Consider the following 25,132-nt stretch of genomic DNA (forward strand, 5'->3'; position numbering starts at 1 on the left):
CTAAATACCATGCCTCTGCACCTTGAAGGCTGGCTATTGGCCAAGCCCTGCCACGCTCGGGGTAGCCTGTTGCCCATTTATCGCATCCAGGGTGGTCCGGGGCCCTTTCAGGATTTACAGCCCACGCAGCAGCCGGAGTTGTGGACAGGCTGCTCCGAGCTGCCCGGTGGGACGGGAGTATCTGTGAGTAGCAGCGAGCTCCCGTCAGCCAGATGTTAGTGCTTGGAGCTCGTTATTCAGAGCTGCTGATTAGTCTCTCAGGCGCTTTGCCTCCTCGGTTCCTTTCTCGGCCTGCTGACGTTAGCCAGAGAGCGCCTGCGGGTCGCAGATGTTTGTTTTTCCATCCCTTTGTCTTTGCTTCTTCAACCTCACCGAAGCTTTTCCACTTCACCGCTGTGGCAACCGGTGGCACTTCCGTGCTTGGATGAGGGCTGAGCCTGGTCCTCTGCCCTGCGTGTGCCCATTCATCACCCCTCTGGCTCGGCCACCTCTCCTGGGGCTACTCACCCGGGGCAGAGCAAACAGCTTCTTGCTGAGAGCTCCTCTTTGCTCCAGGCTCGCAGAAAGGCTCGGGAGCAGATGCAGATGCCTTGCTTCAAGCCCCTCGTGCTTCATCCAGCCTGATTTCCATGCTGCTGCCGTCATTTCCCTCAAGGTTTCACAGATCCCTCGTTGCCTGTAGGGACAGGCTTCATTAGAGCCTCTTGTCCTGCTCCTGCCCTGGCAGCGGCGTCTCCGGCTGCGTGCGTAAGCACAGCCTCGGAGTTGTTTCCATACTGCTCCTCTCTGTTTTAGTGCCTGCTCCCCTGCTCTAAATTAGTTTCTCTGACTCATCCTCCAGAGGAATTTCTCTCTCTCTCCACTGACTGTGGAAAGAGCCCAGAAAACCAGTGTTTCCCACCCAGCATCTAGGTTGTGTACATGAAGCAGGGTGGTGCAAAGACTACCCCAAGGGACCCACCAAGTACAGATGAATACAAGTATCTCACAGGAGGTAGGGCAAGGAGAAATGGCCTCAAGTTGCACCAGGGGAGGTTTAGATTGGATATTAGGAAAAATTTCTTCACGGAAAGGGTTATCCAGCATTGGAATAGGCTGCCCAGGGAAGTGGTTGAGGCACCATCCCTGGAGGTGTTCAAAAGACGTATTGACATCGTCCTCAAGAATATGGTTTAGTGATTTTTTTATTGCTTATTTCTTATTTATTTTTTTGTCAGAGTTAGGTTGATGGTTGGACTGGGTGATCTTTAAGGTCCCTTCCAACCTAGACGATTCTATGATTCTATGCCCTTTTCACTCCCCACGCCTTCCTGCACCCAAGAGGGCTTGACAAATAAAGTAAAACATCTCCAGCAGCTCCTACAGGCTCTCAGGAGCAGGGCAGACACCTCCACTTCCCAGTGGCACCAGAGGACAGCAGGTTGCCCCGGGGCACCTGCCTTTGCTCTTGGAAATCCAGAAGCTTTGCACAGCAGCAGTGCAGGCTCAGGGCTTTCCGTTGAGCCTGCAGCCAAGGAAATCCTATCTGTTTGTAAAGGCAGCTCAGCTGCAGCAGCTTAGGTGAAGTATGAAGCCAAGATGTCCAGAGTGGAGGGATTTATAAGGGAACATGACTTTTATAGATGTTGCATTAACTTTAAACATTTGCCTTTCTCAGCCGGGGTTCTCCTCCTGTGCATAAAAATTGCCCTAGGAGTGTTGTATTTGCTGGGGAGAAGATGTAATCTCCACTTAGAGTAAATGTCCCTGTTTCTGTCCTGTCTTGAGAGGCAGCACTTCAGGCATTGCAGTCACACTGTGGCCGTTGGCAAATACCCATCCACAGCCTGCTGGGGTTTGCTCTGCTTCTCTCTTTCCCCATTTTGACTTAGAGGTGACAGACAAACGAGGGTTTTTTCCTATTCTATATAAAATATTTTTTTTATTTTATATTTACTGATCCCAGTCCTTCTCTTCTTGGCCACAGAGGATCTGGGCACTGAGCGTTTGTACTCTGAACCACTGGGGGATACATGGAGGTATAGTATTGCCTTACCTACAGGAGGTTTTGAATTCATTAAGCCCTTAATCAACCTTGTTTCACTGCTTCCATGTGCCTCCCTGTCCTCCCACAGCCCACATCTCCCACCTGTTATTTTGTACCCCTAATAGCTATATTTAATCTAAACCTAAGCCTGCAGGCATCCATACAGCACCTGCCACACCAGAGCATCAATCACCTCTGTTAGGACCTCCAGAGAGCTCCTACAATTTATAATACATCAGTCTGAAGTAAACCATACTTACACTAAATGCCCCAAACCTGGTATAACCGTGGTTTAAACTGATATTGTTCTCACACAAATTAATATTGGTAAAGATAAATGAGTTTCCTCACCAGCTGATGCTGGCTCTTGGCTCCATCTGCATCTGAGGATGTTGTATTTGAATATATTGTACTTCCTTCACTGGTACCCTGCTTTAGGATGCATGCTGTGTAATGAACAGGACTGTTAAATGAAATGAAGTTTTAGGAGCTGTTGTAATACAAAATAATACAAAGTAGAAGTCAGCTCATTCAAAAACTGACACTGACATTTCAATAAATAGGAGCAAAGTGTAAGATGACGTGCTGCTCTGAGCAGCGGTTCCTCGTTTCCCTGCGTTCCCATCAGTGAGAGGGAAGGACACAATACACTCTGTTTCTGGGTCTTGCTGGTTTTATCCCTGCCTCGGTATTTAATTAACTTGTTCTGTGTATGTGGGGGGGGGGAATGGTGACCTAATCCTATTGAAATACAAGCCAAGTAAAACAAGTTTAAATGGAGATGCGGTCACACAGCAACTCCCAGTTGGAGAACAATACACTTGAGTTAAGGTATATTGGCAAAGTAGTTTTAGGCATATCAGACCTAATTAGCTTTATTGTGATAATAATAATACTAGGTGGGAAAAAGCTGAGTTGGAAATTAAAGTGGATAGCAAGTTTTGGAAAGTTTGGTGGCTGTGGAAATGGAAGGCTCTTGTACAATTATAGAAAAAAAAAGCCTCTTACAGAGACTTTTGAAGCTCAGCTGAAACTGCAACCCTAGCTCTGAGACAGAAATGAAAAAAAAAGGGAAAAAAAAAAGCAGTAGCTCAGTAACTCAGTCATTTCAGCATTCAGGCAGAGCAGAATGTAGAAATCTATGAAGCAGCCTGTCTTGTAAGGCAGACTTAAAACTACGTTTGCCTTCAGCACCTAAATTGCTTCTAGCAAAAGAGAAAAGATTTTGTTTTGCTTACTCAAAACGTTTTCCTTTAAGCTCAGCATAGTTGAGCTGGGTTAGCGCACTTTAACACTCAGCTACATTCATTCAATTCACGCAGAGCAGAATGTAGAAATCTATGAAGCAGCCTGTCTTGTAAGGCAGACTTAAAACTACGTTTGCCTTCAGCACCTAAATTGCTTCTAGCAAAAGAGAAAAGATTTTGTTTTGCTTACTCAAAACGTTTTCCTTTAAGCTCAGCATAGTTGAGCTGGGTTAGCGCACTTTAACACTCAGCTACATTCATTCACCTATAAGTAAGCGGCTTAATCCGTGCCTGCCCCGTGTACTCACCAGGAACAGGACAGGGGTGTATCAGGAACATCTACCACCATACATGGTACCTTGAAGGAGCCACAGCAGGCACTGCATTGCCTTGATTTGTATTTGCAATTTATATCTTTCAAATAGAATCATAGAATCATTCAGGTTGGAAGAGACCTTTGGGATCATTGAGTCCAACCATCTACCCTACTCTACAAAGTCCTCCCCTACACCATATCCCTCAGTACCCCATCTAAACGTCCCTTAAACACATCCAGAGATGGTGACTCAACCACCTCCCTGGGCAGCCTATTCCAATGCCCGACCACTCTTTCAGTGAAAAATTCCTTCCTAATGTTCAGTCTAAACCTACCCTGTTGGAGCTTGAAGCCATTCCCTCTTATTCTGTTGTTAATTACTTGTGAGAAGAGACCAGCACCAACCTCTCTACAGTGTCCTTTCAAGTAGTTGTAGAGAGTGATGAGGTCTCCCCTCACCTGTGCTGCAAAGTCTATAAGCCATCTGCCCTTGCAATGAGCTCGATAATGCCCTGTAATGGGGGTGGAGAGCCAGGAGTTGTGTCCTGGCTGCTGTCTCTGCTTTTGCACGCTATGGAGGAGTGTGCCACCCCGCAGTTCATTATTTCACTGGCCACCCCGAGTATTTTTGGTGGAGGGAGTCGGAGAAGGTGATGTGGGTCTCAGCAAAGAGCCTGGCAAGGTGGCACTGCCTGGTCCCTGGGAACTAAACCCCTGGGATGGCTGTAAGACCCTCGGCCTCCCCCAACCCTGACCATCTCAGTGGGTGTGCATTGCCCAACTTCGAGCCGGGAGGGGTGCCAAAGTCTGGGAAGCTCTTGGAAATGCTGAAAGCACAAGGTATGGAGTTGGTGGGGCTGAGCACTGAGCCCAGCGCTCGGTGGCTGCAGCCAGGCGAGGAGGAGGAGGAGGAGGAGGAGGAGGGCTGCTCCTGCTAAACCACTTAGACGTGAGACTTCACTGCCACTCCCCTCCCAGATCCACCACCGCATTCCTGTGGCATCTTGGGCGAATCGCTCAGAGGAACGTTTTCAAAGGAAACGAGGCGAGAACAGAGTCCCTCCGCCTCAGCGTGGCGGGGAAAAGCAGCTGGCTGGATCTTGGTGTGCTTCCCTCACTGCCTGCGTGGTCAGCGAGGAAAGGGACTTGGAGATGCCCCAGAGTGAGGTCCTGCCCTCTTGATTTATTTTTTTCTCTTCCTGGAGACCTTCTGTCTCCCACTGCCTGGGTAGGGAAATTAGGGATTTACTGTCTGGACTGACTTATCTGCTCACTTGGCACAAGCGAGGTGCCTGTGGTAGGCAGCCTGGCTCATACCCTACACCTATTTTTTTACCCTTTCCTGTCTTCTTGATTAGTGTGGTTTCTATTCTCGTTAAACTATTGCCTTTTTCCCTTTGCAACTATAGAGAATCAGATCTTGATCCCTTCCTGGGTACTAACAGTGACCAATCCAAGTACCATGAAGACACATTTCCACCTCCATCCCCAATCTTGGCAGAGGGGACCGAGCGTGACTGTCACCTGGTATCAGCTTGTAAACACTGTTCACATTTTCCAGGTTCATGGGTCCTTCTCAGCTGCTCAGGGGGACATCAGGGTCAAGTATCGCCCAAGATACTTGGGTATACACCTGCTAGGACACAGTCTAAAAGCTGCCCCTGGCAGCCCCTCTAACAGTCCTTTGGGTGGTTTTCCACCAAGAAGTGGTTTGATGGAGATTGGAACCAACAGGGCTGTTTTTAAAGACTCCTGATTGCCTGTGGACATGGATTTGGGTCCGTTTCCAGGGCAAGGTTCTCCAGACTCCTAGAAAACTATCTGTATGCTGCTCTTGCAGCCTGCCACATGTGGTCAGTGATGCCAGCTGCCATTTTGTGGGACTTGGGGTAGGATCCATGTCAGTTATCTAGGCAATGGAGAGGGGTCCGCAAAAGTGGTCCACCCAAGGTAGGCAAGAAGTCTCCCCTTCAATATGCCCATTCTTCTCTGATGATGGTTGGGAAAGGTGAGATGACTTGCCTTGACTGACTTCATCTTAGGAGTTTAAAATGAAAATCTGCTTTTAGTGAGCAATGAAATGGAGAAGAAAAGCACCATTCACAGTGCCAAGGCACCTCAGGGTGGGTGTAACCTGGCAGAGGCTCCCTGCAGGCAGTGCTTCATACCCCAACGAAGTCCCCATCTCTAATATTTCAAATGAACTGGAGACTGCGCCCACCAGCCTTACACCTCCCGCAGCAAATGCTGACCCAGCATTCAGTAAGATAAGTAAGATAGGCACAGCCACAATCATTTCTTTCTCCATCCAGGTCTTATGTGTCTTGATGATTCATATGGAGCCCTAGGGTGAAATCCCAGCTCACCTCCATTAGTGCCAGTGATGCTGGATCTGCCCTCAGGACCCCAATTCTGTACCTCTGAAAGGTGCAGTCTTGCAGCAAGAAGAAGTGGTTTAACCCAGCACTGCCATGCCCCCACCCCTTCACCCAACATGACGGTTTAACAGTGCTGACAGGGGCTTTTCCACACTTCAGCAGGAGTGTTAGTCTTGGCTGAAAAGTCCCAGTAACTGCAGGTTAAGTCACTCCATCCCAAACCCAATACCCTCCGCTGCCAGACCCCTCCTGCTATCCTTCACCGCACCATCCGTCTTTCCATCCAAGAAGCTCGCTCCCACGAAGCCTGCCCAAAGGGGCTGAACAAAAGGAGAAAGTGATGCTCAGAGTCTGGAATGTGGCCATGGCAAGGCAGGGCTCAAAGGGGACCTCCCTGGCCAGGAGAGGTGAAGATCGTCTGCGTGAGCCGTATCGTGTCCTTACCAGCTTCCCCAGGGCACAGAGCCCTCCTCTTGCTAAGACCAGAGAAGGGGTTGGGGAAATAAATCCTGGTGGAGGTAAAGAAAGATAAAGAGCTATGTTTGGCTCCTGATCCCCTTGGGAGAGGGTTCATGAATTATTGCTGTGCTGAGACAGAGTATATACACTTTGTGCTGCGTAAGGTTTCGTTTAAGATGTTTTATATAATTTGAACAGCACAGAGCAGCACAGCAACGTGCAGCAAATACAGACAGTTTTTAACTTTTCTGTGGAGCAGATCTATAGCAGGGAAGGGCAAGAGGAGAGCGGTGTGGGGATGTGGTGAGCTCGCTGGGATGCAGTGTGGAGGAGGCTGGGCAGCAGAGCAGGAGATGTGCTTGGAATAATAGACAGACACTCTCATTTTTTTCCACCAGACATTCCCAAGAGGTTGTGGTGGGGCGATGCTGGATCTGGGATGCTGAAGGAGTATCCCAGCTAGACAATGCCCCAGTCAGTAGTGCGGGTCAGGAGGAAGATTTGAGGAGAAGAAACCAAAGTGGCCCATGTCCAGTTCTTCTAAAAACACATCATGTCCATGCAGAGATCAGGTCGCACTGTCACACATTTAAACACATTCCTACAATCATCTTGCCTGATGACACCCTATATATAAATGTCCAAAACCAGCCTGATGTGCAAGATATTTTTAGGAGACCTGAAATGAAAGACTTTTAGGTTGTGGGCCTCCAATGTTTTTCAGCTTTGCTGCCCACAGGGAGCGTGCATGTGGAGCTACCTAGAACTCAACTTTTCTCCCTTTGGTAAATGAAGGGCAAGACTTGGGTATCATTGCTGGGTTTTGGGTATCATAGCCCTAACTTCAGCCATGTAGCCTGAGTCTGAGCAGGAGAGCTTGAAGATTTAGGCAATAACTGAGTCGAGAGGGTTGACTCACCCTGTCCCTTTAACCCCAGAGGTGTTTACCGGAGTGGTATCCCAGCTCAGGGGAGATGCTGGTCACAGCCCACTGTGATACAGGAGAGCTCAAAGGGTCTCGCTAGATTTGCTGCTTATAAGGTCCAAGATAATTTACTTTCATCAGGTACTTTTCCACTCCAGCCCAAATCTGGTCCTTTCCACCAGTTGCGCAAGCCCAGAACTTGCTAGACCTTGAAGTTCTGGTATCACACCCCTCTCTTTGGGCTGTGATCCATACATTGTCAGGAGTGATGGATTGTTGTAATTGTTCCCAAACGATAGGAGTCAGAGGAGCCAGGTAGGTTAATGGATTGCCATAGCACTCTGGTACCTTACTCTCCAATCTTTTCTTTCTTTTATGTTGGACCACTATCTGTCTTAGGTAATGTTATGGTCCATTGTATTATGTGGCCCAGGTCAGGGGGGAAATCTCTCTGAGTGGCCCAAAAAGGTGGAGTGGTTGCACCACCACAGCTGGCTAGCTTTTTGATGATGTTTGAAAAGTTTCTGGGTGGCTCTGTAGAGCTGGATGACCTCTGCTGACAGAGGACCAACCTCTAAAGGCTTGGGAGTGCCTCTGGGATAAAGCTAATGCCATTCCTGATTCCATCAGACATTGCCATGCCACTACCAGCCAGCCCAGAGAGATCAGACATGCTTGGGTTTGCACAACCTCATACTTCAACTGCATGAATTGTTTGTTCCTCTGCATCAGACACTGTTATACACCACACCTACCACTGCATCCACGGAAAATGCAAGAAATCCCTCATGAAGCAGAGTTTCCACCTCCTGTCTTCCCAACAAACATCTTTTCCTAACTCAGTGTTCTCCTTTGCAGCGATTTAAATTCAAAAAGTGTTCTGCTTGAAGTTTTGCAAGGGTTTGGCAAACTCGAAAGCCAAGAGGTGCTGGCTCTTTTCAAATAGCGCTTGGAATGAGCTGTGATCAAAACCAAATTCCCTCCTCTTTGGTGCAATTTCTGGCCCTCATCTGTGAGGTCCCAGTCTCCCAAGCACGCATTTATAGGAGAACCCTTGTGAGAGGGTGATCGGGGCAAGCATTTGCCTTTTAGTAAAGCCCTGTAGTGCTTTTGCACAAGAAACAAGAGGTTGTGGCGACTGGAAGCAGCCGCTGTGTTTGTGTTGACTGGCCATGGTTTTCAGCTGCTGGGGGTTTCCAAAGCAAATGAAATGTTATTCATCAAAGCGGGCTCCCTCCTCTACTTTCAGTTGTTGAAAATACTACAAAGTAAGATGGAAAGAAACATGTAATCCTTCATCATCACAGTGAGGATTTACTTGTTTATTTAGATTCCCTGTCTGTTCCAGATGTTCCGCCAGAAAAAGCCCATCCAGGCTCCAGGAGTGCTTGACACACAGTAAAAAAAAAAAAAGTCTAGATGTATATAGGAGATAAATCCATCAGAAGACACTGCCTTTCCTCACAGTGCACCAGTGCAGCAACCAGCTCAAAGTCCCACTTGCACAATAAAATATCTTGGGAGGCTTTTTGAAGGGAAAAAAGGAAGGAGGCACATCACTCTGGGCAGAAATAGATTTCAGTGGTGGCTCCTCTAGATCAGAAACTTTATGGTGGGGCTGTCCTTGTCCTTTTTTTCTGCTTGCAAAATGTTGCCCAGGTAGAAATCATGGAACTTTCTGCCTTTGTAGTCAGTGAAACAGGAGAGTTTTGTTAAGAGCCTCCCTAGGAGGCGAAGATCACCCTCTTGAAAGGTTTCTTTCCCTGCAGATATTACAAGGGAAACCAAAAGAGAGGATCCCGGAGCTGAGTCTCACTTTTAGCTGCTTAAGATAAGGCAGCTGAATCCCATCCCATCCCAAGTGACACTGCGGGTTGGGAGCCCATCTCCTTTGCACTGAAACTAGTCAGCAGCCTTTGTAGCTGTTTTTTCTCATCCCATTCCTACCCACAAACAGGAGGCAAGTTAGAAATAGGAAACAGCAAACATGGCAAACACATATAGCCCAGATGAGATGAGATGAAATGAGATGAGATGAGATGAGATAGACCTCATCCCACAGATGTTTTGCATTTGGACCATCATTCAACCCAGCAGGTTTGAACCCTGTGAGCTGCTCTTCTAGTGATGTCTTGGGCATTGAGATGAGATGAGATAGACCTCATGCCACAGATGTTTTGCATTTGGACCATCATTCAACCCAGCAGATTTGAACCCTGTGAGCTGCTCTTCTAGTGATGTCTTGGGCATTCTTTGAACATCAAGAACTTGATGTCCCTACTGGGGGTAATATTGCAGGCTGGCTCCTTTTTTTTTTTTTGCCTAAATGCCACAGACATGAGTGGACATCAAGAGCTTGATGTCCCTACTGGGGGTAATATTGCAGTAAGTTAGTAGTGTATAGAATGGGAGGGGCAGTTTTCAGACAATGGCCCTCCCCCAAAAATCACTTCAGTCCCAAATTATGGGATCTTTAATGCTCCTAGAGGCTGCTGAGATTTTACCCTTTAGGGTTTTGTCTGAAAGAAGCCCATATAATGAAATATTTAAGACAAGTTCTTGAAAATGCCAAACCAACCAGTTCTGTGTTTGGCTGGTGCTGTCCTTATTTCACAAGTTGACATGAAGAGAAAAAGGCAGGGTCACGTCAAAATCTGGAGTTTCTGAAGCGCTGCTAAGCTGAATCAAATCTAGAGTTTTCCAAATGTGACACCCCTTTGCCTGAACTCCACTGTCATACCAGAAATGGGGCAGCCTTCCTCCATAAATTCAATGTAGCCTCAGTGGACTGGACAGGTCTATCAAAACAGTTCATAAAAGTAATTGTGAATCACTAGTGTCATTAAGATCTACGATTTTGGGTCCTATCTGAATACAGAAGTGAAAGAGTGGATTTTACTAAAAAAAGCTATAAAAAAAGAGTAGAACTTCCAAAAACCCAGTCTCCTTTTGAAGAACTGAGAGCTGTTTCAAGGAACATCTGAATTAACCCCTTAATAAGTTTTTGTGTAAAGCTCACCTGTTGCTATTTTGTTTCTGCTGTCCCCTCAGCTCATGTGCTCCTCGGTCCAAAAAGCCCTGTTTGAGGAGGAGGACAGAGTGAAGAAGTTGCAGCAGAAGGTGGCAACGCTGGAGAAGCGCAACAAGCAGCTGCGAGATCGGGTGAAGAAAGTCAAGAGGTCTCTCCGGCAAGCCAGGAAAAACACCAGGCACATGGAGCAGATGAACCGAAAGCTCAGCGAGAAACTTTCCTCTGCAGGTGGTCAAATCCCCTATATTAACTCTTTGAAGCAGGAGAACTCCCATGGTACCTACCTTAAAGTATAATGCAAGGCTAAGTGCTCAGGCCAATGATACTGGTGAATTTTGCCTGCATTAGATCAGGATCTGGCCCTCACACCTTGTCTACACTGTGCTTCAAACCTTGCATGGAAAGTGAATCTGAACTTGCTTTAGACACAGTGCTAGATTAAACAGGAATGCAAACCGTGTTTGGCTGGGTGTTGGAGGCACAGCCCAGAGCCGTGTCCTTGCTGTCCTCGGTGGACTGTAATCTGTGCTTCTTGGCCCTCAACCCCCCTCCACCTCCCTCACTACTTTTAGGTTGTCTTTGATGGAAGTGCCAGTTCAGCCCCATGGGCTATTGCAGGCACTTGACACGGGAAGTCTTCTTGGAAAGATCTGGTGCCTACTTACCTCCTCCACATGGGCTGGGCAAGCAAGGCCAGGGCAATATATGGAAATGGATGCTGTAGGAAAGATGCAGGTATGAATGGTCTTTGCTCCATCATCACCCCCAAGCTCTCAAACTCCCTTAAGCTTGACTAAAATCTACATCCAGAGTCTGAGCAAAGGCTCTGTCCGGGATACGGTCAGTTTGTGTCCCTCTTCAAAATGAAGCAACGTGCCCAAAGTGTCTTAAGAGTGTTTCTAAATATCCCTAAATATTCTAAATAAAATATCTAATATTTTTTATTTTACCAGGAAGTGCCTCAAAGGTCTCAGTAACTCCCTCAGGTGCCTTTATGGAACGTGCCTTTTTGCCCATGGAAACCACATCATTTTGGGACTGTGTCTAGGACCTAATCCCGCTCCTGTGGTCAGGAGTGGACTTAGCCTTACTATTAGTGGGTGCTGGATGAGGCTCCGCAGACAATTTCAGATCCCATTTTCAAGCAGGTTTAATTTACAGTGTGGACAAGGCTTCAAGTTTTGTAATCACTGTTTGAGGTATAATGGAGGTTGCTGGGCAGCCTCACTTAGTTACACTTAGATACTGTAGAGACCACATCAATATCAACAGGGCATTAAAAACTAAGGTAGTTTATATATGTATATATTTTAAAATCCTATAGAAAATATTTTTATTACACATTTGATATAGTCTAATTTCTTAAAATATGAAGTAAATCCTGTTTCTTGGTTACTCTCATTTAAAAAAGAAAACAAAGCCCATCATGTCCTTTATTAGACATTTACAAACTGACTTTTTCTCAAGCAGCATAGGTTAAGGCATCCATGGCTGATGACATTTTCAGCTGTGTTAATGTACCAGAGCATGTCCTGGGTCTTGGTACTCAACTGCCCTTCCTTCCTAACAGGGCACCATAAGGAGAGAAAGGTAGAAGAAGAGGTTTTATGTTTTTCTTCCCTTCTCAAAATAGTTTTTCTTACTCCAAGCATGAAATCCAAGTGTAGATATGCTTCATGCTTTTCGACAGGGGCAGCCAGCCCTTGCCCAGCCCCGGGCAACACTGACAATCTGCCAGGGCTAAATCTGATTTGTACGAGGTGGACTGATCCAGATGTTCTTTAACACAGAGGCGAGGCCCTCAGAAAGACCAGCGTGCAAACCACCACTCTGCTTCTAACTCTCCACACTTTACCAGATCACTGCATGGTCTCCGTGCTGTGTCTCAGCACTCAAAATGCTCAAAAATAGAGTATCTCCAGGCTACAGCCCTGTGGGACATGCTTTAACTATCCTGTGCTAGGAAAAGCCCATATCAGCTTTCAGCCCTGAGCTTCAGTCCAAGCTGAACTCCAAAGTTAAGCCTTGTGTTGGCTTCTAGGATGCTGCTGAGTTTAATCACCTTCCAGTTTTGCTCCTTTTGGAAATAAAGCTTTTTTTTTTTTCCTTTCTTTTTTTTTTTTTTTTTTCCTTTTTTTTTTTTTTTTTTTGGTTCCTGGGACCTATGGGCTGTTGAGTTTTGATCCTGAATAGACAAATGTCCTGAAACACCAATAAAAACCAGTGCAGGTGAATGATTTATCATGGCCTGGTTGGAACTTTGCTCCTTCCTTTGCAACAATGGCCGTACACAGGAAAATCAGCCCTTTCTGGGGAAAAAACCCTGGCTATTTCTGTTTTTTTTTTTTTTTTTTTTTTCCCTTTCCCCTCCCTCTTGAAATAATATTGGCATTTCTTAAGATTCTGACTCCTCCACAAGCTCCACTGGTTTCAAAGGCTTTGCGCACCGAATCAGCACAATTTGAGTTGTTTTGTGCTGCAGTCAGCAATGCTGTTTCCTGAGAATTACTACAGACCTAAGGCTTCCCTAGAAGCCACCAGGAGATTTTAACTCCAAAATTTAAATCCATAGGAAAGCAACTAATTTTTTTTTTTTCGGTTTGTTTCTGGTTTCTAAACTGCTGTTTAAATAAATGAACTGTTTTTTCTGGTATAGGTATTAAAAGCTTGTGTTTTAATTGTTTGTTAATAAAAATATTCCCTCTGGTATTCATTCATGTTTTATAAATGTTTGTATAAAGCTGAGAAAGTATAGTTAATATAGCTACACCTTTGCTATTGCAAATTTTTCAAACACAGTGTTTAAAATCCTTTTCTTTTGGCTGGTATTTTTGTCTCTTGATGAAAAGATTGGAATTTTCTTTCTATTTCCCCCTTTCTCTAGCTTGAAAACAGAAAAGTAAACCGTTTTGTTCTCCTTGTCAGTTTTATGAGAATTTTGTTACTCTGTAAAGAAAACAAAAACACCCCCCACCAGACGCAAAATCCAAATGCAAAATCCAAATGCAACCCGAAATGTCGCCTTTGGGCACAAAACTAAAAAAGAGGTCGTTTCCTTCTGAGTTTTTTTTTCCTTTCATTCCTGCTTGGGTTTGGATCATTTCCAGAGATAAGGATTCGAAGTCAGATCAGATCACGAGTTAACCCTCTCAACAAGTAATAGGGGATGCCAAACCCAAATGAAAATGCTGTTAAAGGGTCACCATGGATTGCCTGTCCCTGATGGTGACAGTATCCAGAGAGTGACCAGGGACAATGTATGGGCAGAAAACATGAATATGAAGTGGAATTTGGGCTACATCCGTGCCGGTTGGTAAACATAGGGCATCACACTAAGTTTTAGACCAGCTCTGTAGCTATTCCAGGGACCAGCTAATATGGAATCATAGAATCATAGAAAGGTTTGGGTTGAAAAGGACCTTGAAGATCATCTTGTTCCAACCCCCCTGCCATGGGCAGGGCCACCTCCCACTAGAGCAGGTTGCTCAAAGCCTCACCCAGCCTGGAAAACCACAAAAAGGGCAAAACTTCATGCCATTTCCAAATTAATGTGAAAGGCATGATTGAGCATGCTCCTCTTGAGGTGCTACATGGGAGAGAATGAGGTGCAGAATTGCAGAGGAGGTTGATATAGCTAGATGGTTTGGCAAGAGATGGTATAATATCGCAAAATACGTTCTGGAAAAAGAAAAGGAAAAAAAAAAGAAAAAAGGGAAAAAATTTTTTAAAAAAAAAAGAAAAAAAGAAAAAAGAAGAAAAAAAGAAAAATACCAAACCCCAGAATTGTTCAAATGAAGAAAGCAATTAATTACAAACAACACCAAATGCGGCAGCGCCCCATGAGAAGTTTGGAGATGCTTTACAAATTAATAACATTTGCTTTTGCAAACACATCAGGAGCTCAAAGGCTGCCAGAACGTCTGCAGGGCCAGTGCTAGGGGTTCCCAGAACAGATAAAGCCAGAACTGGAGGCAAGGAGGGGGTTTTTGGCACCTGTGTTCACTGTGGAGGATTTTAGGGATGCTCTCATAGCCGAATCAGAGTTTCCTGCTGGATCCAGAGGATGACAAGAAGAAGTGAAGGAGCAAAATGAATAGTAACAAATTGCAAGAACAAAGAGCAAAGGGGTATGAACAGTAACAGAGAGTAGAATTGGCTGAATGATGACGAAAAATAATTCAAATGCAATGTAGGTAATGGAAATAGTTATTCATGGGCGGAAAGAAAAACAGTCCCATCTTTGCATGTGAAATAAGATTCTCTGAGCTGGCATCAGCCAGATAATACCATTAGATACAGTCAGTGCTCAATTAGTCAATCTAATCAATCTAGTATCATGACGATAGAGAAGTTGCACCATATTCTATGAAACCATTCTATGAAACTTAACGCTTAGCTGCCATAAAAAAAAAATATTCAGTGAAATTCAGTGAAAGTGCTAGAAATTGTTAGGAAAGGGCTAGAGACCATGATTACATTGCTAAGGACAAGGTCTGCCCACCTCTGGGATGCAGTGTGCAGTTATTCCCCGTCTCAACAAAAGTGTCTAATAGGAAATGTACGGTGAGAGGCAATAAAGCAAATCCAGAATATAGGATTAATTTCATAGGATGAGCACTTAAATTTTTCGGGACTTTGGGCTGGAGAAGAGATGAACTGAGAGAGGAGAATGTCAGAGGGCAGCAGGAGAGGGGAAATCTGGGGATTTTCTGCTTTTCACCACCAGCACATGTCTCTGTAGTGCTATGTCAGGCACTGGTTAAACTTTTGCAAGGTTTGTGTGTCTCACCAGAGCTGAAGTGAATACTTCAGATGCTGATTTGTACCCTGAAAGCACCTTCTGTCCTTAGACTTTACAACAGGAAGAATTCAGGGTGGGGTTTTTTTTGAAAGTAGATGTTTATAGAGCAAAGTGCATCAAATAAGCAGCATTATTTTCTCATAAATCCCAAGCATCATCCTGATTTGACAACCCTACATGGGAGAACCGCGTAGTAAAGGAGGATTTATGCAGAGCAGGCAATGTGAGCAGCTCTCTTTGCTTCCTAACACCAGAACCATTGAGAGGGGAACGACTTCCATATGTTTGAGCAATAACTTAGGGAAATAGCCACGTTATTCTGTTTGGGTTTTAGCAGAAGAGCTTTCTGGAACAGAAGGGCACATCAGTGTTTCAGAGCTGCATCAATAAAGCCCATTTTGAATACACAAAACGTCTCGCCAAACTAGGTAATCTCTCATTAATGAGGCAAAGGGGCCCGAATTCATTTCTAAAAGTAGGAGAAAGAACACAAAGGGAAAACTGTGGAGAGCAGATAAAACTGACAAGGTATGTCATTCTTTCTTATAATAAATCCAAGTAATTGCAAGGAAATTTCATTTTCCTCCCCACTTAACCCCAATTATTTTCATTTAATCACAGAAACGTTGCTATTTCCCTCCAAACCAGACTGCTTTGCGTGTGAAACACCGCTTCCAGCGTGCTCTTGAGTTTAGGCATGTTCTTAATCCCCTAAAACAAACACAGCGAGCGGGACAGCACGTCCCAGTGTACGTGGTGCTGTGCTGGGAGGGCTCGTTGGCTCCGGTCGCATGGGTTGTGTGGGGAACCGGGCCAAGTCCCCCCAACAGGCATTTCCCAGGTGGCATCGGAGCAAACGCCTGGGGAGGCAGGCACAACACAGATGTAGCCGGGCAGGAACAATGCTCTCTCTTCAAGGAATCGTCTTTCGGTTGGTTGAGATTTGGTGACTTGCTTGGTTTTCCATTAGATGGGCTCGGTGGCATCACACCACTCCTAAGGTGCCTGGTGATTTCTTCTGATGAGAGCGTCTTGGCAACTGCTTGCTGCTTTGGGTAATGTCAGTTGTGAGCAATGGCATTTCTCCCTCTGGTTGTCTGCCTCATGAAGAATTTCTTTTTCTTTTTACTGAAATTTTCCACAAACAAGGAGCCATTTCTCAGAACAAGGTGGTGGTGGGAATAACTGTTTTGCAACGCTAAAATATAGTCAGTGAAGTGACATTTTCTTTGGCAGGCTCCCACTTTGGAATTGTGACGAAGTTTGGCAGAAGTCCTCTCACATCCTTATATCGCCCTGCCTCAAAAAAATCATCAGAAAACCTTTGAAATATTTTGGCTTTACAATGAACACATGCTCAGCAAAGCCTTTGCAATGCTTCATGGCTAAAAAACCACAGCCAATGCCCTTAAAGAACCTTCCTGAGCCTGTCTTGGGTCTTCATCCCCACCAGCCAGTTGAGCTACCAAAGACAGCATCACAGACAGCCCTTACCAGAACAGATAAAAGCAAGGTTTTTACTATATCTCCAGCTGCAGGATGCCTCCCATAGTGCCCTGGGGCTGGAGCATATGCTGGAGGAGATCACAGCCTGTGCATACAGGGAGGTGCCATCAGGACAAAGGTGCTCCAATAAACTCAGCAAGTTGAGCAGAAACTAGAATATTCGACCTGCTCCCTCCAAGTTCATTGAAACCTCTCACTTCTCTGGAGAAGTGCCCAAACACCAGGCATGGCTACAGTTTCAAAGCTTAGCTTTGAATTACTGAGAAAAATCTGTAGCTTTAATGAGAAAAGACCTGGGATGTTGTGTTAGCAGCACAAGCCTGTTGGAGATCGAGGAAAATCCTGGAGCTGGGCAGAGCTTTGGACTCTGCTTGGTGCTGTGCCCACAAACCACACCATAAATACTACCAGAAAGCCACATATTAGTTCAGGCATGTGGGTATGCGGTTTCCAACCTGCTTGACTCATTTGGGCAGCAAAGAAGGCAGTCGGATCCCTCAGGTTGGTCTGCAGCTGTCCGTGTCGATGTGCCCCTTGAATCCCCTCCACCAGGGTCCAGAGTGGGTTTTATTGTGCCATTTTTTGGCTTGAAAAACAGTGTAGAAGCTCCAGTTCTACATGCAATTACCTAGATCTAAGGCTGGATAGGGACTGAAAGGGAAGTCACAAATACAAATCTTTTTGAGTGTCATACAGGTAATTGCTGACTCCCCTCAGAAAGTCAGATTTATCAGCATCGTGCCCTCTCAACACACAGCAGAGCAAGTCAACCCAGAAACTGGCCACCTCAACGAACACAATGAAGTCAAAAGTACCCCATCATACACCGGGGCAGATGAGTCCTGCAAGCAGGAGGAAGAAAGTGGCCAGTGTCAGTGCTGGGAGAAGGGGGGAGTCTGCTTCAAATTAATTCCTTCCTGCTTTCCACCAAAGAAGTTCTTTGAGGGTTTTGCAGCCAGAACTTAGATTGCAGAAGCTCATAGATGTAATCACTTGTCATCTGCTGCCATGTCCCTCCATGGCACGCTTCCACCACCCCTCACCAGGGTGGGATCTGTTCTGGTAACGTCAGCCCACCCTGTGCCCTCTGCCTTGTGAAGGTGGGGACACATCACTGTGAACAGGCATCATGTCCCCTCACACTGCTCTTCAAACTCTGGGCTGACTTTGAGAGGACCCTGCCAGTGTGTTGCTGGTTGTCCTCTCCTGCCGGGCCGTGGGCTGCAGCATCACACAAGGACAGTGACACCAATTAAAGAGCTTTAAAGAATCTCATTTTATCTGTGAAGCCACAGAGGAGGGGGGTTATTAATGTGTCCTTCTAGGACAGACTGTTCATTGGAAATCATAGAATCATAGAATGGTTTGGGTTGGAAGGGACCTTAAAGATCATCTAGTTCCAACCCCCCTGCCACGGCTAGGAGGCATTTTGTACTTTAGTGTGTTTGGCCCCATTTCCACCAACTTTGGCCCTGACTGTGTCTCAGACATCTCAGGGCATCTGGACCTGGCTGATAGGGCTCAGAAGAGGCCAGATCGAGTCCTTTGTATCCATGCACGTGTCCGCTTTCACCAGGAACTCCTCCATTCACACACAGTGGATTGACAACTTGGTCTCTGCAAGGAGTGGGCAGGCGATGCAGTGAGATGTGTTGGTCTTCACCACCCAGCTCTCCACTTCATATACAGATTATGGACCCAGTTGTCCTCTCACATTAGGCAGGAGCAGCAAGGACATTCAAGGCACTGGTGATACTGTTGGCAAGCTGCTTTTCCCAAGATTGTGGCACATTTCAATTGCACACCTGCATTAGTGTGAAATAAGGCTCAGCAGTCAGAGCTGACTGTTTCTCAGCCCAGTCCCTTCAAAAATGCCCAGGACACCTGTGGCCCTCAGCAAAGAACCCTGTGGGAGAGACAGCTTCCTTCATACATGTGTTTTATATCAGCAGATGGCCAGGAGATGCATAGCTCCAGCTCTAGCTCCAGGTAAAGCGCCAGTATGGACAGCAATGAGTAAGTGATGACTTCTGTGGTGGGAATGCTCCAGGCAAGCTTTCTGCTGATCTGGAGGCACTGCTTTTGGGTGGCAACCTGGCAGCACAGTGAAGAGCAGAGGTGAGCTCAACCCGTCACTGTCAGAGTCCAGAGCACACAAAGTGGTCTGGCTCTTTTTCTCCTTTTCTAATTGCTCTTACAGACTCTTGGGATCTTTTCTGCAAGGAAGGCAGTCAAAAGGAAACCCAAAACCACATGGTTTTGGAGGGCCACCAGCTGCCAAAGTGCAGCCCATAGATCACAGTCTGGGAACAAATGCAACAAAATACTTAACCTTTCCACTGACTACGTCGAGTCCTTAAAACGTTTAAAATGCTTTAAGCAAGGCTTTGCATGATCCTCTTCCACTCAAAGTCAAGTAAAGGCACCAAGACACACGTAAATCACTTAATTCATTCCTCGGGTCAATGGCAGGGCTGCACAAGAAAATTGAGGGATCCTCAACTTTTGGCTCCTGCTCCAGTCTTTAAAATTGCCAGCTGCTGAAGTTGGGCAGGGAGGGGAGATGCCAGCACATCAGTGAAGTAGTTCCTTGCAGAGGGTGAACCAGAGTGGTTGGATTGCTTATTCGCAATGGAACACACGTAGCTGAACAAAAGGGATGGGACAAAGGTACTCTTGACCGGAGCAATGCTCAGGGAGGTCCCTTCTGCTCCTTGGCATCAGAGGTCTTTCAACAGCCTCTGACTATTGAAAATCCTTACACAATCCCCACATAGAACCCAGGTCCTTCTCTGGATTTGGCACTTCAGATACCCCCAGACTGCCTGGCAGGAGGCAAACTGGGGAATCCTTCATGATAGGAACTATGGGGACGTCATCCCTTTGCTGTGGTCATGTACAAGTGCTTGGGCAGGTAAGCCACCACCTGCAGCATCTCCCCCAGCAGCTCTTCTGGTGCTGCCCATACAAGCAGGAGTTGGAAACCTAAAGCTAAACCTAGCTTTTTCACAGCGTTTCCTCGCAGAGTAGGCATGCTCTTTGGAAAGCAGAGAGGGTTTTTGACAATTCTTTTTTCCTATTCTGTTCTGTTTACTCTATCAGATAGGCCATAATCCAAACCATAATTTTTACAGGACTGTCAAATCCTGTCTCTGATATTTATAAGTATCTGCCCTGTCATCTGCTGTGTTCCACCCCACCCCTGCACACATCACACAGGCTCCAAAGGAAATGTTTGCTTCTGCCAGAACTTTGCTCAGCTGAGTCAGTGCTGGAGCCCCACATGTTCAAGATTTTCCTCTCTGCCCTCAGCCTCCCTGGCAGCCCCACACCTGCAGCTGGAAGTAGGTCTTTAGGCTGCTGCTTGCTCAGTAAAGCAAATCTGCTCCATGGGTATGAGACTTCAGACAGAAAAGTGGCATCAGATGTGTTTCGTTAGCCTCCTGAAGAGCAATGAGGGAGATTGTGGGTTGTCTCATGAATTTGTAGAGTAGGAGGGAAGCAGCAGCCTGACTGAAAAGTATTTCAGGTTATTCACAGAATTGTAGAATTGTAGAATGCTTTGGATTGGAAGGAATCTTAAAGATCACCTAATTTCAACCGCTTTGGGTTGGAAGGAATCTTAAAGATCACCTAATTCCACACCTCCTGCCCTGGGCAGGGACACCTCCCACCAGACCAGGTTGCTCAAAGCCCCATCCAGCCTGGCCTTGAACACCTCCAGGGATGGGGCAGCCACAGCTTCCCTGGGCAACCTGTTCCAGTGTCTCACCACCCTCACAGGAAAGAATTTCTTTCTGGTGTCTAATCTAAATCTTCCCTCTTCCAATTTAAAACCATTACCCCTCATCCTATCACTACACTCCCTGATAGAGTCCTTCCCCATCACTCCTGTAGGCCCCCTTTAGGTACCGGAAGGGCCTATAAGGTCTCTTCAAAACATTCTCTTCTCCAAGTTGAAGAACCTTAACTCTCTGAGCCTTTCCTTCTTCAAAGCATTCTCTTCTCCAAGCTGAAGAACCTTAACTCTCTGAGCCTTTCCTTATAGCAGAGGTGCTCCAGCCTCTGATCATCTTCGTGGCTTCCTCTGGACCTGTTCCAACAGGTCCGTGTCTTTCCTGTGCTGGGGTCTCCACAGCTGGATGCAGTATTCCACGTGGGATCTCATCAGAGCAGAGGGGCAGAATCACCTCCCTCGACCTGCTGGCCATGCTTCTTTTAACCTTCACAGCCCAATTTCTTCATCTCTTTCTCACCCAGGAGGCAGGTCCAGTGGGCCGAGGTAATCCTGTTGCTGGTGGCTTGGGAAGAGGGCAGATGGACCCTCACATCAAGCTGTGCCAGAGCACACAAGGGATGGGCTGGACCAGCCAAGAAGGGAGGAGGAAAGTACAGAGCAGCAGGTTGTCCCAACCACTTATTTACATCTCAGATGACATTTCTGTTCCATTTCCCCTGCCCAGAGAAAATCAGAGAGCCTCCAAGGCAAAAAGGATTTATTTGATCTGCCATGCCAACAAAACCCAGGCAGACAACAGAGAGGATGAGATGCCTGATCTCCATGCAATGTCCGAGGACAAACACATGACCACATGATGGAGGGGTGCTCACTTGAACTGTTCCCATGCATTTCCATGGGAACAGGACAACTGTTTTGGTTTCTTCTTTTTAATACTTCTTTTATGATTATTTCTGAAATACCCTGCTAGCTAGAGACTTGGCCTTAAGAGATAAGGAAGAGGAAATGTCACAGACTGTTGTTAATAAATTATTTTTCCCATTTCTTGATGCCAGGAAAAGCAGCTCTTGTGGAAGAAAACAGATCATGGGTTATGCTCTCTTCAAATTATGTATTTCAGAGATGGTAGAAATCATAATCTGCACCAATAGGTATAGCATGTTACTTGGAAGCAGGCAGCAAAGAAGACCTTTTCTGTAGTAAAAGAAAACATCTTAAAACATGACCTCTCTTCTCTTGTGCTTATATAGGTGGTTCAGGCTAGTTTTAGGATTACGATCAATTCTTCTTCACATACATAAAATGAGGGCTTCATTTGGCTCTCCACAAACACAAGATGAAGAGCTAATTCCTGCCTCAAGAAATGGATCTTATAATTGCAGCTGGAACCAGCACTATTTGCCAGGAAAGCAGGACAGCTGTGATTTTACAACACTTCCAGTAGCTGTATTTACACTGTTCAGGTTGAAAGTTTCCGTGCTGATGCCAATCCCTGCCACAGTGCACGGAAAAAGTAGTTTCCAAATTGTCACTGTCTCTGGGGCTGTCTGCAACTGAAAAACATTTTATTTTTCTCTAAATATTTTTGCTGAGTTTTTTACCATCACCATCTTCAGAGAAAAGAGCTAGAGTCTGATGAGGACATTTTTATATCAAGTCTATTTTTTCTGTGGGAAATCCGCCTCAGTTCAGGCAGGTTATAACGAATGGTTAAGAGTTCTCCAGCTGCAGACACTCAGCCAAATCTCCCTCTAAACAAGCTTCACTGTCCCAGTCTTAGGGACCAGATCAGTACTGGCCGCTGGTGGGATCCCCGGTAATGGACCACATCTGGGTAATAAAGCACAATATGGTGGTCCAAGATGGACAGTCCAGTCAAAAAACAACAGTCTTGGCCTCATTACCACTGAAATCTGGGGGAACAAGGTTGTTTTTTGTGAACCTGCAATACCATGAAAGCTCACCTGGCTCGAAAAACACCTCCTGCTCCAGCAGTACCAGCTGCTTTTGCCCATAGCCCTGTTGTTTGAGATGTTCCCCTGACAACCCATGTCACTTCCACAAGCAGGTGCAGTTGACACAAGCCACTGCACACCCAGTGCCACAGCCACACTGCACTTACCTTAAGTGGAGCGTGGCTGGGATGAAATAAATTAATCCACCCCTCCAGCAAATAGAGAGCTGATGGAGGGTGGCTCAAGGACACTTAAAGGTGACATGAACAAATTGGTAAGAGCAGTTTGGGAGAATCAGCTTTAAAGCCCCCATGAGAAATGTCTCTAATAGAGCATTTGGATCAGACCCAAGTGTCTCCAATACAGCATTTGGATCAGATCTGTCAGGACAAGGTCTTGAGCATTAGTCAGACACCATGAGCATCCCGAGCATCAGTTAGACCTCATGAGTGTACCAAATCCATCCGAGATCCAGGATTACATACGTCCCTTCCAGCATCTCACCTCCACAAGGCAACAAGGTTGCCTCTCTGGGCCCCATTGCAAATGGATTTGCCACGTTGATCACTGGGAATGGCATGTGCTGAGCTGCTGAGAACACTAAGGGATGCAAAGCATATGACATAGTATAGAGCCATAGAATCATAGGATTGTCTAGTTTGGAAGGGACCTTTAAGATCATCTAGTCCAACCATCAATGATATAATAATATAAACTTATGTTTCCACCGTTCCTTCATTCTCCATCACATCTGATAACCATCACCCAAGCTCTGCCAGGCAGGGACATCTGGAACTGGAGAGGTGTTTAAGAATCCCTGCACCAGCAACACAGTCATTTAAGATAAGCAATGAGAAAGGATTTCATATTGATTGGGGACCAGGAGCTGGTTATAGGGTATAATCTTATGTCTCCACCGTTCCTTCAGTTCTCCATCACATCTGATAACTATCACCCAAGCTCTACCAGGCAGGGACATCTGGAACCGGAGAGGTGTTTAGCAATCCCTGCAGCAGCAACATAGTCATTTAAGATAAGCAATGAGAAAGGATTTCACATTGATTGGGGACCAGGAGCTGGTTATAGGAGCAGACTGCAGACCCTATGGAAAAGGTATAGGGACTCTGATGAAGAGCATTAGGGATTTTTGACAGGGATTGGGCAACGTTAGAAGGTCAATGCAGGCACCAAAATCGCCAGCAGTAGAGGTCCTCCCAAACCGGAGAGTCACCTTGGTGGGGAGACAAGAGCCTGCAGAGACAAATTGAGCTGCTGGGCTGAACCCCACTGTATTTCTGCCTCCCAGCACAGCCCTGGGGGGATGATTTCGTGGTCATCACCAAGCGCTTTCATTGAGAGCATGCAGAAGGCACAGCTGGCAAGGGCGGGCTCACACAGAGACAGCTGACCCACCACACATGGCACCTGCAGACTCATGCACGGCAGCTAGGCAACTGGGCGGTTCCTTTATTTCAGTGGGTACCCAAGGAAATAAAATAAGTATTATTAAATAAAAGTAGAATAAATAATAACAATGAAAAGAATGGTGAACAATAATAGAACAAAATTTAAAACAATACTAGTAGAATAGTAACAAACTTAATAACAGTATAGATATTAAAAAATAATCACAAGGGTGGAGCCATCCAATACCTCGGTGGCAGTATCTGGTTTCAGGATATGACCTAGTACACAGCTTATCACACCACGCATAACACCATGGGAAGTTCAAACCATGGTTCAACACCTCCGTCAGCACCCATCCTTGTCACCAAGCTGTCAACTGCAGCCAAAGCCCCAGGCTGGGAAGGGATCCTCCATCCAGACCTGGACCAAAACACAACCAGGATTACAAAACCCCCAGGACCAGCTTGTGAGGAATAGGGGTTTGAAGTCTGGTGGCATCAACGCTGACCAAAGTAGGGAGAAGCCTTCATGCCAAAGCTTGATTCAGACACTCATCTTGTGTTTTTTTTTCCAAGATCAATTTAATATTAAAGGGAATGAGCAGCTCCCAGGCCGGGGACTGGCAGCTTCCAGGTGAGTGCACATATTCAGATGAAAATCCTGAAGGTGCCAGACCTGGAGGGTAACATACACTGATGCGCTGCGACATGCATGAATGCTCCAGCAGGTCTCTGGGCTCAGGCTGTGCTGGACAAGCAGAGACAACAAATCCCCGACCTGTTGAGGTGAAGCCTGAGGCAGAAGACATCAGCACTAATGAGGTGTTTGACATCTGCCAGGAGCCTTCACAGCCTCTGCACAATTATGCAGGTGAGCGTAAGGAGGAGATAATACCCTGATGGTGGCTTAACATGGACCTATTGAACCTTGAATACCAGGAGCAGGGGCTGCTCTCCTTGCAGCCATGTGGGTCATCCGAGGCCAGGGTATCCGGGGAGAGAAACAATTTTCACACATCCCCTTGCACTGAATCCACCTGCTTCATACTTATGTAGGCAGTGACCTTTCACACCTCCAGCAAAACCTCACCAGTGGCAAAGCAAATGCTGCCCAGGAAGCATCCATGGACCATGCAAAGCACAACAGGAGCCCAACTCATGCCTTGAGCTGGAGGGGCTCGCTCAGCAGAGCTCCTTGGTGTGCAGGTGAGACCACAGCTGCAGAGCATCTTTGTTGCATGACTGGCCCCAGGATGCCAGGAAATGGAAAACTGTCCCAAACCTCAGACATCTCTTTCTCAGCCCCATACTTGCAAGTAAAATTATGCAAGTCACTGAATCAC

The 25,132-nt window shown here is 46.2% G+C and overlaps 1 protein-coding gene across 1 annotated transcript in view; it reads left to right on the forward strand.

Moving 5' to 3' along the window:
• CCDC3 (coiled-coil domain containing 3) overlaps window positions 1-12,494 on the forward strand; it is a gene marked incomplete at its 5' end in the record, with an annotated part of 40,321 nt that extends 27,827 nt beyond the window's left edge. Inside the window, one exon of the mRNA XM_014949116.1 lies at window positions 10,403-12,494. Within this exon, the coding sequence (XP_014804602.1) occupies window positions 10,403-10,678 (276 nt within the window). The remainder of the gene's footprint in view (window positions 1-10,402) is intronic.
• Between the last annotated feature and the right edge of the window lie 12,638 nt (window positions 12,495-25,132).

This window comes from Calidris pugnax, unplaced genomic scaffold (assembly GCF_001431845.1).
Source record: "Calidris pugnax isolate Ruff unplaced genomic scaffold, ASM143184v1 scaffold125, whole genome shotgun sequence".
In the NCBI taxonomy this organism is placed as follows: domain Eukaryota; kingdom Metazoa; phylum Chordata; class Aves; order Charadriiformes; family Scolopacidae; genus Calidris; species Calidris pugnax.